Here is a 13,108-nt window from a genome sequence, read left to right as displayed (position 1 = left end):
GGGCAGTAAAGTGGCCTGGACTAGATCTCTACTCATGATAATTAAAAAATGTATAATCCTTGGTTATAAATAATCAAATTAGCCTTTAAATGCCATAAACAGTGGTTTATTTTTTTTTCTTCTTTTTTGGCCAAATCATAATTAAAAGAAAATGACTTACAATTACACACGTTGGCACTTCACGAAGAGAATATTCCACTTTGTTGGGAAGCTCTTGATTGCCTACGAGCTCATATATAGCAGGATAGGATAACAAGTTTACCAGTGCTAGGAAAGACTTACAGAGAGAGGAGAAAAGAGTCATTTGAATGGTTCTTTTGTTTTTTCTAACAATATCCAAGGAAAGAGTCAAATGTTATATTTGTTTCATTATGAAGGCTAATTTTTTAAAAAAAATTTAATTAATCTACATCAACATAGCACACTTATATATAAGCACAAAACATTTAATAATTTAGTATTGAAGATGCATAATACTACAACTATTATAGAACATATAGAAGAGTTAGAAAACATTTTAAAATGTTATACATCTCTTAAAAATTTGGTTCTAACAAAAAAATGAAATTACCCATGTCTGTCATTCTTCATATTACTATATCTGATAGTCAAGAAAATAAGAATTAGAAACTCTAGGCAAGACAATACACCCTGTATTTTCTTGCCCTCATTCATAAGATCATCTTTTAATACATCCACTAGAAATCCAAATAGTCTATACATTGTAGTTAATTTTAAAAAGTCATGACTTTTCCTATCAAAACAACCTCATTTTTCTAATACAATTTTACCAAGATAAACCTTCCATGAAACTTTTTTTAATGTTTATTTTTTAGTTATAGTTGGACACAATACCTTTATTTTACTTATTTATTTTTATGTGGTACTGAGGCTTGAACCCAGGGTCTCGCATGTGCGAGGCGAGCGCTCTACCGCTGAGCCACAACCCCAGCAGCTCCAAGAAACTTTTAAGCTCCTCACTTTGTTTAATCCACTTAAAAGCAAATAAGAGTATTTTTTCAGACAAATTTCATTCTTTGGCTTCCCAACTCAAAACCATACATTCAGTGATTGTCCATCCCCAACACCAAGGCTACACTCCTCAGTTTGACATTCAAGGCACTTTACCCAGTAATTGACATCTTTCTTCTCTTCCATCTCAAAATCCTCATTCCATTACTCCCCAGCTTGAAGTCACCACTTCAATCAAATATGCCTTCAGCCTCCTCTTAACTGAATGCCACCTCAAAATACTTTTCTTACTCATACTAACAAGTTCCTCCTACCACTTCACTTAGCTTTCAAGGTTCTCATTATATCTTGTCCTAAGACTTTCCAATTAACTCCATCTACTTCTAGAAGTTTCTTTACTTTGTCAATACTCACATCTTTGGCTTGTATAATATTAATCGTATTTATTTGTAGTTATTAAGTGTTCCACTTAATAGTTAACATTTTTAAACAAGTTCCACTAAACTTAGAAAATTAAAAAGAACACAACTCAATGTCTCACCTAATACCTGGTAAAACTTATTACCAAATAAATGGCTGGAACAAAGACACATACTCAGAAGAGTGATGGCAGAACTACTCCGTAATATCTTGTTTGCATGTTAAAATTACTCATTGCAAAATATAATATAATCTTTTATTTAACACTATAACCATTCCACAGTCTTGTTTTAAAACCTGGAAAGGAAAGTTTATTTTATATCTCTTCCCTTATACTAAATGCAGTGTTACTTAACAAATAATGGTGCTTATATGGTGAATGTATTCAGTTCTAAAAGGATTAAAACAAATACTATTTCTGAATAAAATATAAATTCACACTAAATTTTTTAAGTATCCATATTTTTCCCAATAATGTAACATTCCTTAAAATAAAGATGGAACTTCTAACCAACATGGAAAAAAACATAATCTATGACTTAAAGTATCTGGATAGCTATAAAATTGTCAACATAAAAACTTAGTTGTCATTTAAAGTTAGTTTACTAATCTAAAAGTATGCACTAAAGAAAAAAGTTGATTATCAAGGAAAGAATGTTTAGGGAGTACATGTATTAAACACATATAAAATCAATTTGCAGGGAATCTAAAGGGTTCATGGCCTTAGGAAACCACTACATAAATTAATCACCAGGTATTGACTAGAAAGATGATTAATGAAACAGATTTCAAAACAGCTTGACTTTAATTCAACTCAATGTTATCATGAAAATATAAACTAAAAGAACAAGCTAAAATGCTTTATAATTTGGATATGCAAACATTTCATCTTGTTCTTAATACAAATCCAGCAATATTTAGATACTATTATAAATAAATATTTTTAAGTTTAAAATGGCTTTTTAAAATATAACAATAACGTATCACAAAAAAACTTTTAATAAATGTCCATTGTGATAGAACAAGCCATACAGTTTTTATATAACACGTGTATCATAATACATTAAGGGTTTCTGTATTATTTATATATGAACAACTCCATCTGTATTTAGAGAATCCTCTTCTCTTAAGAAATGAAACAATTTGGACCACATATATAATTTTGTTAACTTCTGATATTCTAGTCTAAACAAATTGACAAAAATAATTCAATAAATGTATTTAAACTAAAATAACCTTAACAGAATTTTAAAGAGATTCAAGAAGACTTCAGCAGCTTATCTCTAGAAGAAACAAATCCATGTCTTATTATGCTAAGCATTTTTAAAAACAAAAGCATACTGCAAAACTGGTATATATTAAGCAGTTCTACAACTAAAAACTTTCCAATTTACATTAGTTTCCCATAAAAATACATTAAAAAGTACTGCTAGTGTCAGACATTAATTAGCTTAAAATTTGTATTAGCTTAAAACAGAAATCTACTCATGACTGTTTTGAAGAAATGAATATGTTCTGTACAATAATAAGGAAACAAATGGGAGGTCAAATATTTAATACAGTTTAAGACTAAAACATAAAAGTAATCATGTAAAGCCACAAATTTTCCTTGCATTAAAAATATTTCAGGGTGATTTGATCATCTATTCACTTATTTATTCATTCAGAATACTTTTACTCCAGAAAATTATCACTAGTTATGCAAGATGCTAATAATAAAAAATATGAGTAAATGAATACTCCTTGCCCTCAAGGACTCACAGTGTAGTGTAGGACAAATACCCTATCAGATCATTTCAATCAGTGCCTTAAATAGCCCTATGGTACTGTACAACAGAGAGGGGTGGTGGGTTATCAGGAGGATGACACTGCATAGCAAAGTAAAGAGAGGTGAGAAAGATGGCTACAGAGGGAGCAGGCTGGCTCCAGAGATGTGGCTATTTAATTATCTTTATCCTCTATGAAAAGAGGAACTAACAACTGTTTTCAGAAAAGAAGTGAAAAGTATGTTTTACTTTTTGGATAAAAAGTTCTAAAGGAAATGATTTTTATAGTACTCAGAAAGTGGCTCAAAGAGGCAATTTCAAGGCTAGGGGGTGTAACTCCATGGTAGAGCATATGTTTAACATGCATGAGGCCCTTAGGCCAGAACAAAAATAAAATAATAATAATCTTAGAAGAAAAGAAGTGAGAATGTAACAAGAATACAATTCATGCTTTCCTGCATGAACCTACTGCACGACCACTGGTGGCTCAGTTCAGTTATATGTATCTTTAAAGAAATTTGCCATCTTAAATTGTCAAACTAATGGCATAAATGCTACTTTTCACTTATTGGTCTTTTACATCTGTGGGATCTTCATTCACACCACTTTCATTATTAATACTTAAAATTTTGGATCTTTCCCTGATTAATCTAGTGAGGATTTATTTCAGAGAACTGACTTTTGGCTTTGTTACATTCTCTAGTTTGTCTTTGTTCTGTTTCATTGATTTCTGCTCTAATCTTTATTATTGCTTTCTGCTTTTGCTTTGGGGATACTTGTTCTTTTTCTAGCTTCCTTGAGTAGAGACTTCAGTCATTAATTTTAGATCTTTCTTATTTTCTAATATAAATATTAAAGCTAAAAATATCACTCTTAACACCTACATCCAAAAATTTTTGATACACTAAATTTCTATCCAGTTTGAAATATTTCCCAGTATCCTTAGTAACTTTCTCTATGACGGCCTGTTATTCAGAAGTATGATGTTTAATTTCCAATTTTTCTAGTTTCTAGTTTTCGACTTTTTATAATTCTATTATTGCCATAGAATGTACTTTTTATTATTCCAACCATCTTAATTTAGATTTCCATTTAGCTCATGAACAACTGAATCTTTCTTTTCCCCCACTCTGATCTCACATTTTATCATTCCTATTAGCTTAAGTTCACTCTTTCTTCTGCCATATTTAAATCTTCTGTTAAACGCACCTGAAAATTTTTGTTTCACACAAGTTTTTTAGTTTAATAATTTCTATCTGGCTCTTTTATATAGTTGTTGTTTATCAGTGATTTCTACTTCATTCATTCATTGTATGCATATTTCCCTTCATATTCCATTTCTAATAATAAAAAAAACCTTTATAAAATAATTCCAACCTCTTCATTTCACCATTATGTCTTAGTTGCTTTTTATTTTAAGTATAAGTCATATTTTCCTTTTCCTTCAAACATCTAATAATATGGGATTGTATCTCAGGCATCATGTGAATATATTAAATTCATTACACAGATTCTGGATTGGTTAAATCCCCTAAAGAAAATGTAGGTTTTTTAAATTTGTTGTTTTGTTTTGTTTTGTTTTAACTTAGCAGTTAATGTTGGCTGGACTCAACCTCTAAATTCTTACATCTTTGGTAGGCATGATCTGCAATCTCTACAAGATTAGAAATTCATGCTTACTTTAAAGTATAGGGGTTAGCCTGTGTTTAATTCATTGTTTAAGGGTTAGGCTACATAGCTCAGAAAGAAAATATATGTACAGAGTTTGAAGTGGCATCTACATGGCATAATCTTTCCCAGGGAACCACCTCCATTTTCCAGCTGCTTTGCAGGGCTAAAATGTGTATTCTGGTTCTTTAGGGGTTTTAATCTATATTTCTGTCTATGGAGTATCAACTGGTATTTGTCCTCAAGAAAAAATCTGATAAATCCAGAGAGTCAAGTAGTACCATCCATACACTGACTCTCTTTCATTTTCTGCCTATTTATTCATCACTGCAATACTTTTAACCATTTATTTTAAATTATTTTTTCCAGAATTTATAGTTTTTACAGAAGTGAAATAGTCTACCAGTCTAGAAAGAGGGATTTCTGAAATGTTGGGTTTTTCTTTTTTTATATATCTAATTTTGTGACAACTTTGGAAAAAATAATCCATATTCCCATAAAGTCAATTTAGGAATCATCTTCATCTAAATAAAATGAATATGTTAATGTAAAAAAGTCATTTAATTATACAGAACACTACATGGATGTTAAATTTTTTTTCTGCCACATTATTCTAAATAATAGCATCTTCTCTCTGCCCACCAAATAATAATGACAAATAATCATGAAATTTTTTTATTATATTCAAGCCTATGGCCAAAAAGCTTCTTGGATTGTTGTTTTCATTACTTGGATTTTGTTTGTTTGGGGATCTGTTTCTTCATAACACGACTGGTGTGTTATTACTCTTTATAAGGGAAAGAACTCTAATAAAAATAATATGAAAATACCAAAAAATATTGGTATTTCTATTGTTCACTAAATTTATTTTGAAAAATGAAAAAAAACTAGATATGAAAAAGAGGGGAAGACATATTAGGGAAGTATTCTGATTACAACTAAACATAGATAATGCCTGAATGAAGTCATTTCTGTAAGATACATTTCAAATATGTATATTATTTGTTAAATAACTTCTTACCTTTTGACAGCTTCGGTCAATAGGATCCACTGGAGTAGATCTGGGATGGGTTACCCTAACATCATCTCTTCCACATTCCAGAGTGGACCATAATTCAGTTATAAGTGCACTAATAAACCCTAGGAAGAATTATTAATTCATGTCATATTTCTAGTATAATATTTCCTATGGAAGAAAGATGATCATCTCCTTGAAAGACTGGTCCACTCTCACAGAAGATACATACTTGCTTATTCTATAAGAAATAATCTCCACTCTTGATAAAAATGATATCTGCTATTGTCAGTATATTTTTATGACACCAACACCATAAAAATCTTCAATGAAAAAATTCTGAAAAACTATTTTTCTAAATGACTGCTGAATCTGAGTTAAAGCTTGGCCAATAACAGCTCTGTTTTTCTTTTTAAAAATTATAAGATTTATACTTTCCTCTGCAAACGAGCTAAGAGCACAAGACAGCCTGAAAGGCTGTGTGCTTTGGTATGAAGGGAGAGAAAAGAATGTATAAGGAAACAGGGTAGGCATCAAAAGAACATAAGTATGTTTTTTGGCAATTCCAATTCCACAATTAGAAAAAGTTTGCATTTCATATAACTTTTGCTTCAATACAGACATGGCACCAGAAAAGAGAAAGAGAAAAAGAGAAAAAGAAAGAAAGGGGGGGATCCTTTCATCGTGACAAAATATGAACCCCAAAAGCACTCCCCCAATGACCTACATACTCCAGCCACACCCCACCTGCTTTCAGCTACCACTCAGTTAATCCCTATCAAGGGATTAATGCACTAATTAAGTTAAATCCTTCATAACACATAATTTCATCTCTAAACCTTCTTGCATGTCTCACACATAAACTTTTGAGGGACACCAAACCATACTGCTCTGGTTTAGACATGTGGCATCCTCCACATATCTAAACCATGCGGCTACGATTTAGATATGTGGTACCTCCAAAAAGTTAAATGATAGGAGGTGTGATGTGGCTGGAGCAGGTAGATCATCAAGGGCATGCCTTTAGATTTTATATTTTGTCATAATGAAGGAAACTCCCTCTCCGTTTCCCCCTTTTCTCACCCCTTCCTGGTGCCATGCACCCAGTTGCTTTTTTCTGCAACTTTTTTTCCACCATGATGTCCTGCCTTACTGCAGTCCCTGAGGAATAGAATCAGTCATCTATGGACTGACAGCTCTGAAACCATGAACCCCAAAATAAACATTTCTTCGTCTAATTGTTCTTGTTGGGTCTTTTGGTCACAGCAAAAGTTAAACAGTCTTTAAATACTTCTCATGACTAATACTATATAACTAAATGAAAATGAATGCTAAACTTGATTATTGAATTTCTCCATGAAAAATCAAATCATACAGAAAAAGTAAAAAAATCTAATTATAATCTCAGTAAGCTTATAATATTTGAATAGTAAGAGTCCTCTCCTATAACAGAAAAATGCAGGCTCTTAAAACAAAAATACAAGGGTTAAAATTTTAAATCCGCCAGTTTATTAGTTGTACATGTGTGGAAAGATCCCTTGGGATCTTAGGAGCCCAGTTCCCCCATTTGAAAACTGACATAATAATAGTAAATTTTAGGGTTCCCATGAAATATAAGTGGGATGATAAATGTAAAGTTCCTAGTATTGTAACCAAGACATGACAGGAGCTCAGGAAGCAGAAATCATCCTGCTTTTGTCCTGAAAAACACTGCATTTAACCCTCTCATGAAAAGCTTGATAATTTGGGCTGGAGGGTGGAGCTCAGTGGCAAAATGCTTGCCTACCATGTGTGGGGCACTGGGTTCAATCCTCACAATCCTCAGCACCACATAAAAATAAACAAAATAAAGACATTCTGTCCATCTATAACCATAAATAAATAAATAATTTTTTAAAGCTTGATAATTTGATGATACACGGTTCAGAAGCTTAATGGCTTGACCAAGAATAAGATCAGAAATTGAATCTAGACTTCAAATGCTTCAATTAATTTGCTTTTATGTACTATATACCACATGAATTTTATTCTAAGAAGAAAACACACGTAGTTCAGTTTAGGATACTTATTGTCCAAAAACATGTTTCATTATACAAGTTGCACAAATTACTTCAGCCAAAAAAAATAAATTAAAATGTACTATAAGAAATATATATTCATTTAGGGAGAGATTCAATAGTGATCACTGATGTCATGATTCATCAACTCTAAGCTTTAAAAATATAATCAGTATCTCTATTAGGAATTATACCTTAATCAGTGCTCAGTAAACCTTAACATTAGACACATTAAGTTCCCAGTGTTTTAACTTCTTATAAATCCAACTGATATTGAATAATACTGATTGTAAACTCCAAAGTTAGTGTGTAGGCTGAGTGATTAGAAATGCTTTCAAAGGGGGAAGAAAAGGCATAAGGAAATGGCATGTATGTATGATAATCATTATAAATAAATGTGAATTTGGACATACATATAAGCCATTGAAAATGAGCCTTAGAGAATCCTGTCAGATGGGACTGTATCCAAAAGAGGATGATATCCTGGCTCATAAAATGATGACAGATTCTTAAAGCATCAAGTATATTTCAGTTTAGTTCATTATATATCATTGCTTTAAAAAAAAGTACAAGGATGTATACAATTCATACAAAAAAAATTCTCAGTGGAATTTCATGAAAAAGGAAATACAATAAGGAAATCCTGTAAGTTCAATATATGGCTTAACTTGGATAAAAGAACTTATGAGTAAATATCCTGATATTTGATCATACCAGTTAAATTTTCAGTTTTCTTGCTCTTTCTAAATAACTATACTTTTAATTAAAACAAAACACTTACCTGAATTTTGTAGTGCTACTGCACCTGCTGCTGTTGATGCCACTTGTGTAACCAAAACTCCATAGCCAAACTTTTTCTGCCTACTTATCTAACAAGTAAATAAGACAGCAATAAGATGCAAAAAAAATCATGCTAATGTTTCATTCATACATGTTATATACAGAATTACTGCTTTTATTAATAGGAATATCAAATATTCCTTCAAGACGATAACAGCAGGAAAAAAATCAAAACACTACACAAAAATGAGTCTTTACTATTTTGACAATCTTATTTCAGATCTGCATTCTGCTCCTAACTCTATAACCTTCAACAAGTCACTTACCTTTCTTGACCTGAGTCTCCTCAAACATAAAATAAGAAACAAACCAGATGAAAAGTGAGAGTACCTCCAACTCTAAATTTTATTGCCCTATTATTACTTTTTCAGTTGGTTCCTCAATAAATGTCCTTATTAATAAACCTCTATTGACTTCCAGTTTCATTATGCTTTCCAGCCATCTAACAACTTTGATTTCTTCTTAAAATGACAATTATTTTTAGAGGCATTATTCCTAAAGAAGGGAATAAACAAAGAGAGTCCCAGTTGTTAATATACCAGTTTCTAATAGAGCACTGTAAAAATTCTCAAATAATTTGTTTTACAAACATTTTACAAAATATTCAGGGTACAGTGCCAAAGTATATATAAATCGCTTAGCATAAATCAGAATAAAAATAGAGAAATATATTACAATATGAACTCTGCCTCAGATTGGTTAAAGTCACGTGGTTTATAAAATGTCTGACTTCTGAACAGCTACCATTCAGAGTTTATATATTCTAAACATTTCATTGAACATATCTGTTTTTAATTTCAGACTTTTAAAATACAAACTGTACTCTCAGTTTTAAGGGCAAAAAGTACAAATTAGGAACTAAAAAACAAAACATGGGGAAAGTAAGGCTTATTTCTCAAATTTTCTGTTGCCATGTCTTTATAAGTTTGTCTTTCTTTTCTATCTTTATTAGTCACATTTCCCATTTTCCTTAATTCATAGTCCAATGTTCAATAAAAGAGGAATCATGCACTGGATGAAGACAGCATTGAAGCACAGATATAACTAAATTCTCTATACTAGAAGTTCATTTCAATAAAACAAAATAAAATCATGTATCTACACATATAAACCTAATATCATGAGACCATGAACCAATATAGATACATTTTATCCACCAAATGTAATCAGGGAAATTCATTCAGAAATTACTTGTTTTTCATGTGTACAGACAACAAAAGATTGAAATACTTGTTTTCTTATAGATTTAAACAAAAGCAGAAAATTAGAATTAAAGACAGTAAGAAGGGGGAAAAAACAGGCATTAAGCAATCTAATAATGTCAAACACCACAGCTGCCACAAGACAGAGAAGGAGAACATTTTTACACTGGTAACAACAGAAATTACACTTGATTTTAGCCAGAAGGCCAAGAAATAACAGAGAAAAACACTTAAAAGCAATAAAGCACCAATTTAAAAAAAGCAATAAGTAAATAGAAGGAAGATCAGTAGAATACAGAAAGGGGAAGAAGTGGAGGAAAAGAGGAAATACAGAGCACTGAAAGAGAGCAAAATATATTCCATGTATGTATGATTGTGTCAAAGTGAATCCTCTATTATATAAACTATAATGCTCTAATAAAAACATTTAAAATAAAAAAACATACCTAGGATCCTAAAAAGACCATATCTCTAGGAATATATACTCAAAAGAAAACTGAATACAATTCAGTGGCCTCTGACTATCTGATTAAAGATTAGCTCATATTGTAAATTTTATTTAACAATAGAATATAATCCCTCTACCTAGGTACATGTATGACTGCACATATGGTGCAATGCTACATCGTGTACAACGAGAGAAATGAAAAGTTGTGCTGCAATTGTGTACAATGACTCAAAGGCATTCTGCTATCATATATACTCAATTAAAATTAATTAAAAACATATAATCCTTCTATAAATAATTTTGTGTCTTTTTAAATACTGAAGCATAAACATTCAAACATCCATGTAGATTCAAGTTTTTTTTTTCCTCTAGAAGTTATACCTAGTTTCAGTACATACAGATGTTTGATATCATATTTATAAAAACAGCAAGATGATTAATTGAATTTTTAAATTCCTTCTGGCTGTTTGTAATTCTGTAAACACAGTCACAGACACCAATATCAACTCTCTAATGCTTTCCTAAAAACAATATCAAGTATTATGATGCTATATGGCTTTTTAATTGAGACTTAATAACCTCTCCCTGCACAGAAAACAGAATGATGCTCTTAATGGCTTTTAAACAACAAAAATTCCTTTTTTCTGTGACAGATGGTAATACATACCTGTAGTTTTTTTGCATATCGGTTGAACATAAATGTCACACATTCATTGATGGCACCTGTTCTTTGAAGAAGTAGTAATCCTTTGGGAGTGGCAGCAAAATTTAATAAATCATCTAACAAATTCTCTTCCCAAGCCATACTGAAACAGGTAAAAGAAAGATAGAGCTTTTTCTAGTACACTCAACTGAAAAGAAAGATGATAGCCAATAAATAAATTTATGCATACACAAATGGTAGCTAATTACTCAATATATATTTTTAAGTAGAACTGAAACAATGGTTTCTTAGATGGTGATTTCTTTTATTCCTATATCTTCTATACCAATAATTTTCCTTCACTGAATTAAATATTTACTCCATATGTCAGCATTTCTATTCCACCACTTCTCTTACCCATGCCTTAAGTTTATTCTACTCTCCCGTTATAATTCTGCTCTTTCTGGAATCTCTAAGCCTTGACTCTCCATTATTTCTGTACTTTCTATTCATTATAAAGTTCTGTTTTCTGACTTTCTAAAGCATATTTTCTACATTGTCATTTTATTTTCATAGGTTTTTATTTTATTTGGGGGAAATGTCAATTTTTTTCTCAGTACACACCTATAGGAAAGACCAACTATTTGCTCCTCAGAAAAAATTGAAAAAAAAAAAAATTGAAAGGATCCCTAAAGAAAAGAACTAAATTTTAAAAGCACTGAACTTCATGTATATACATACACACATATAAAATTATTTGTCAACTAAAATTTTTAAAAAATAGAATTTAGAATTTTCTGAAATTGGGGCTGGGGTTGTGGCACATGTGAGGCCCTGGGTTCTATCCTCAGCACCACATAAAAATAAATAAATAAATGAATGTATTATTTAAAAAAATAATAATAATTTTCTTGAATGGATAAAATACTTTAAGGACCAGAAATGATATGTTTAAATCACAGAAATTAGGCAAACATCAAAACAATTTTTAAAAGGCCATTAGAGAAATGATTAACTTACATTATCTAAAAACAAGGGGTTATATCAGTTACCATCAATTCTAGAAAACAATAGAGTAATAGCTTCAAATACTGATGAGAAATAATTCTCTATCTTAACACTTATATTCAGATAAATTACCACTTAAAAGAGAAAATATGTGTGTAGGTGGCAGAAGACAATAGGTTGGAAGGAAAATAAACATTTTCAGACATAAAAAGATAAAGATAGTTAACCACCCTCAAATATGTATTAAAGAAGGCTGAGGATATAGCTCAATTGGTAGAGTGCTTGCCTAGCATGCACAAGGCCCTGGGTTCAATCCTCAGCACCACACACAAACACACACACACACACACACACACACACAAGAATAATTAAAGGATAACTAAGTTTGGAAACTTAAGACTATTAAAACAAATCACAAATTTTAAAATTATAATTAAAAATACTAAACATATTCAACAAATTAGTATTTGACAGTATAAAGAAATAAATTGCAAAATTCTAGATAACTAAAAAGCATTGAGAATAAATGAAAGTGTGCTAAGATTCATGTTGCATCTCAAGACATGAAATATATACCTACTAACTTTAGACTTTCACTTAAAAAATATAAATGAAGCTGGGCACAGGGCCCAGGTCTGTAATTCCAGAAGCTCAAGAGGCTGAGACAGGAGGATTGCAAATTCAAAGCCAGCCTCAGCAATGGTGAGGTGCTAAGCCACTCAGTGAGACCCTTTCTCTAAATAAAGTACAAAATAGGGCTGGGGATGTGGCTCAGTGGCCAAATGCCCATAAGTTTAATCCCTAGTACCTGCCTCCACAAAAATTAGATATACTTAAATATACACACAGACATCCTAGTGATACTGATTTAAAAAAAAAAACAGAATAAGAAACATTTTATCAATCTAAAATAAGACAGCAAAAGAGGAAAAAAAAACAATAGAACATCAACATAAAATACAAAAGAAAAAAATAATAAACACCCCAAAATAGTATCAGAAAAATGTAAAATGTAAAAACCCTAAAGTCACCTTAAAAAAAAAGAAAAAGAAATTTAAAGATTGGGTCA

At 31.1% G+C, this 13,108-nt stretch overlaps 1 protein-coding gene across 1 annotated transcript in view; it reads right to left on the bottom strand.

Moving 5' to 3' along the window:
* The window catches only part of Tbc1d32 (TBC1 domain family member 32), a 191,398-nt gene that overhangs the window by 103,239 nt on the left and 75,051 nt on the right, over positions 1 to 13,108 (bottom strand). The window contains exons 19-22 of the mRNA XM_076859783.2: positions 11,056 to 11,194; positions 8,680 to 8,767; positions 5,848 to 5,966; positions 161 to 277 (exon numbers count right to left, since the gene is read on the bottom strand). Of these exons, the coding sequence (XP_076715898.1) occupies positions 161 to 277; positions 5,848 to 5,966; positions 8,680 to 8,767; positions 11,056 to 11,194 (463 nt within the window). The remainder of the gene's footprint in view (positions 1 to 160; positions 278 to 5,847; positions 5,967 to 8,679; positions 8,768 to 11,055; positions 11,195 to 13,108) is intronic.

Source organism: Callospermophilus lateralis, chromosome 6 (assembly GCF_048772815.1).
Source record: "Callospermophilus lateralis isolate mCalLat2 chromosome 6, mCalLat2.hap1, whole genome shotgun sequence".
Taxonomy (NCBI): Eukaryota; Metazoa; Chordata; class Mammalia; order Rodentia; family Sciuridae; genus Callospermophilus; species Callospermophilus lateralis.
The sequence above is the reverse complement of the archived record's forward strand: the minus strand, read 5'-3'. Positions and strand labels throughout refer to the sequence as shown.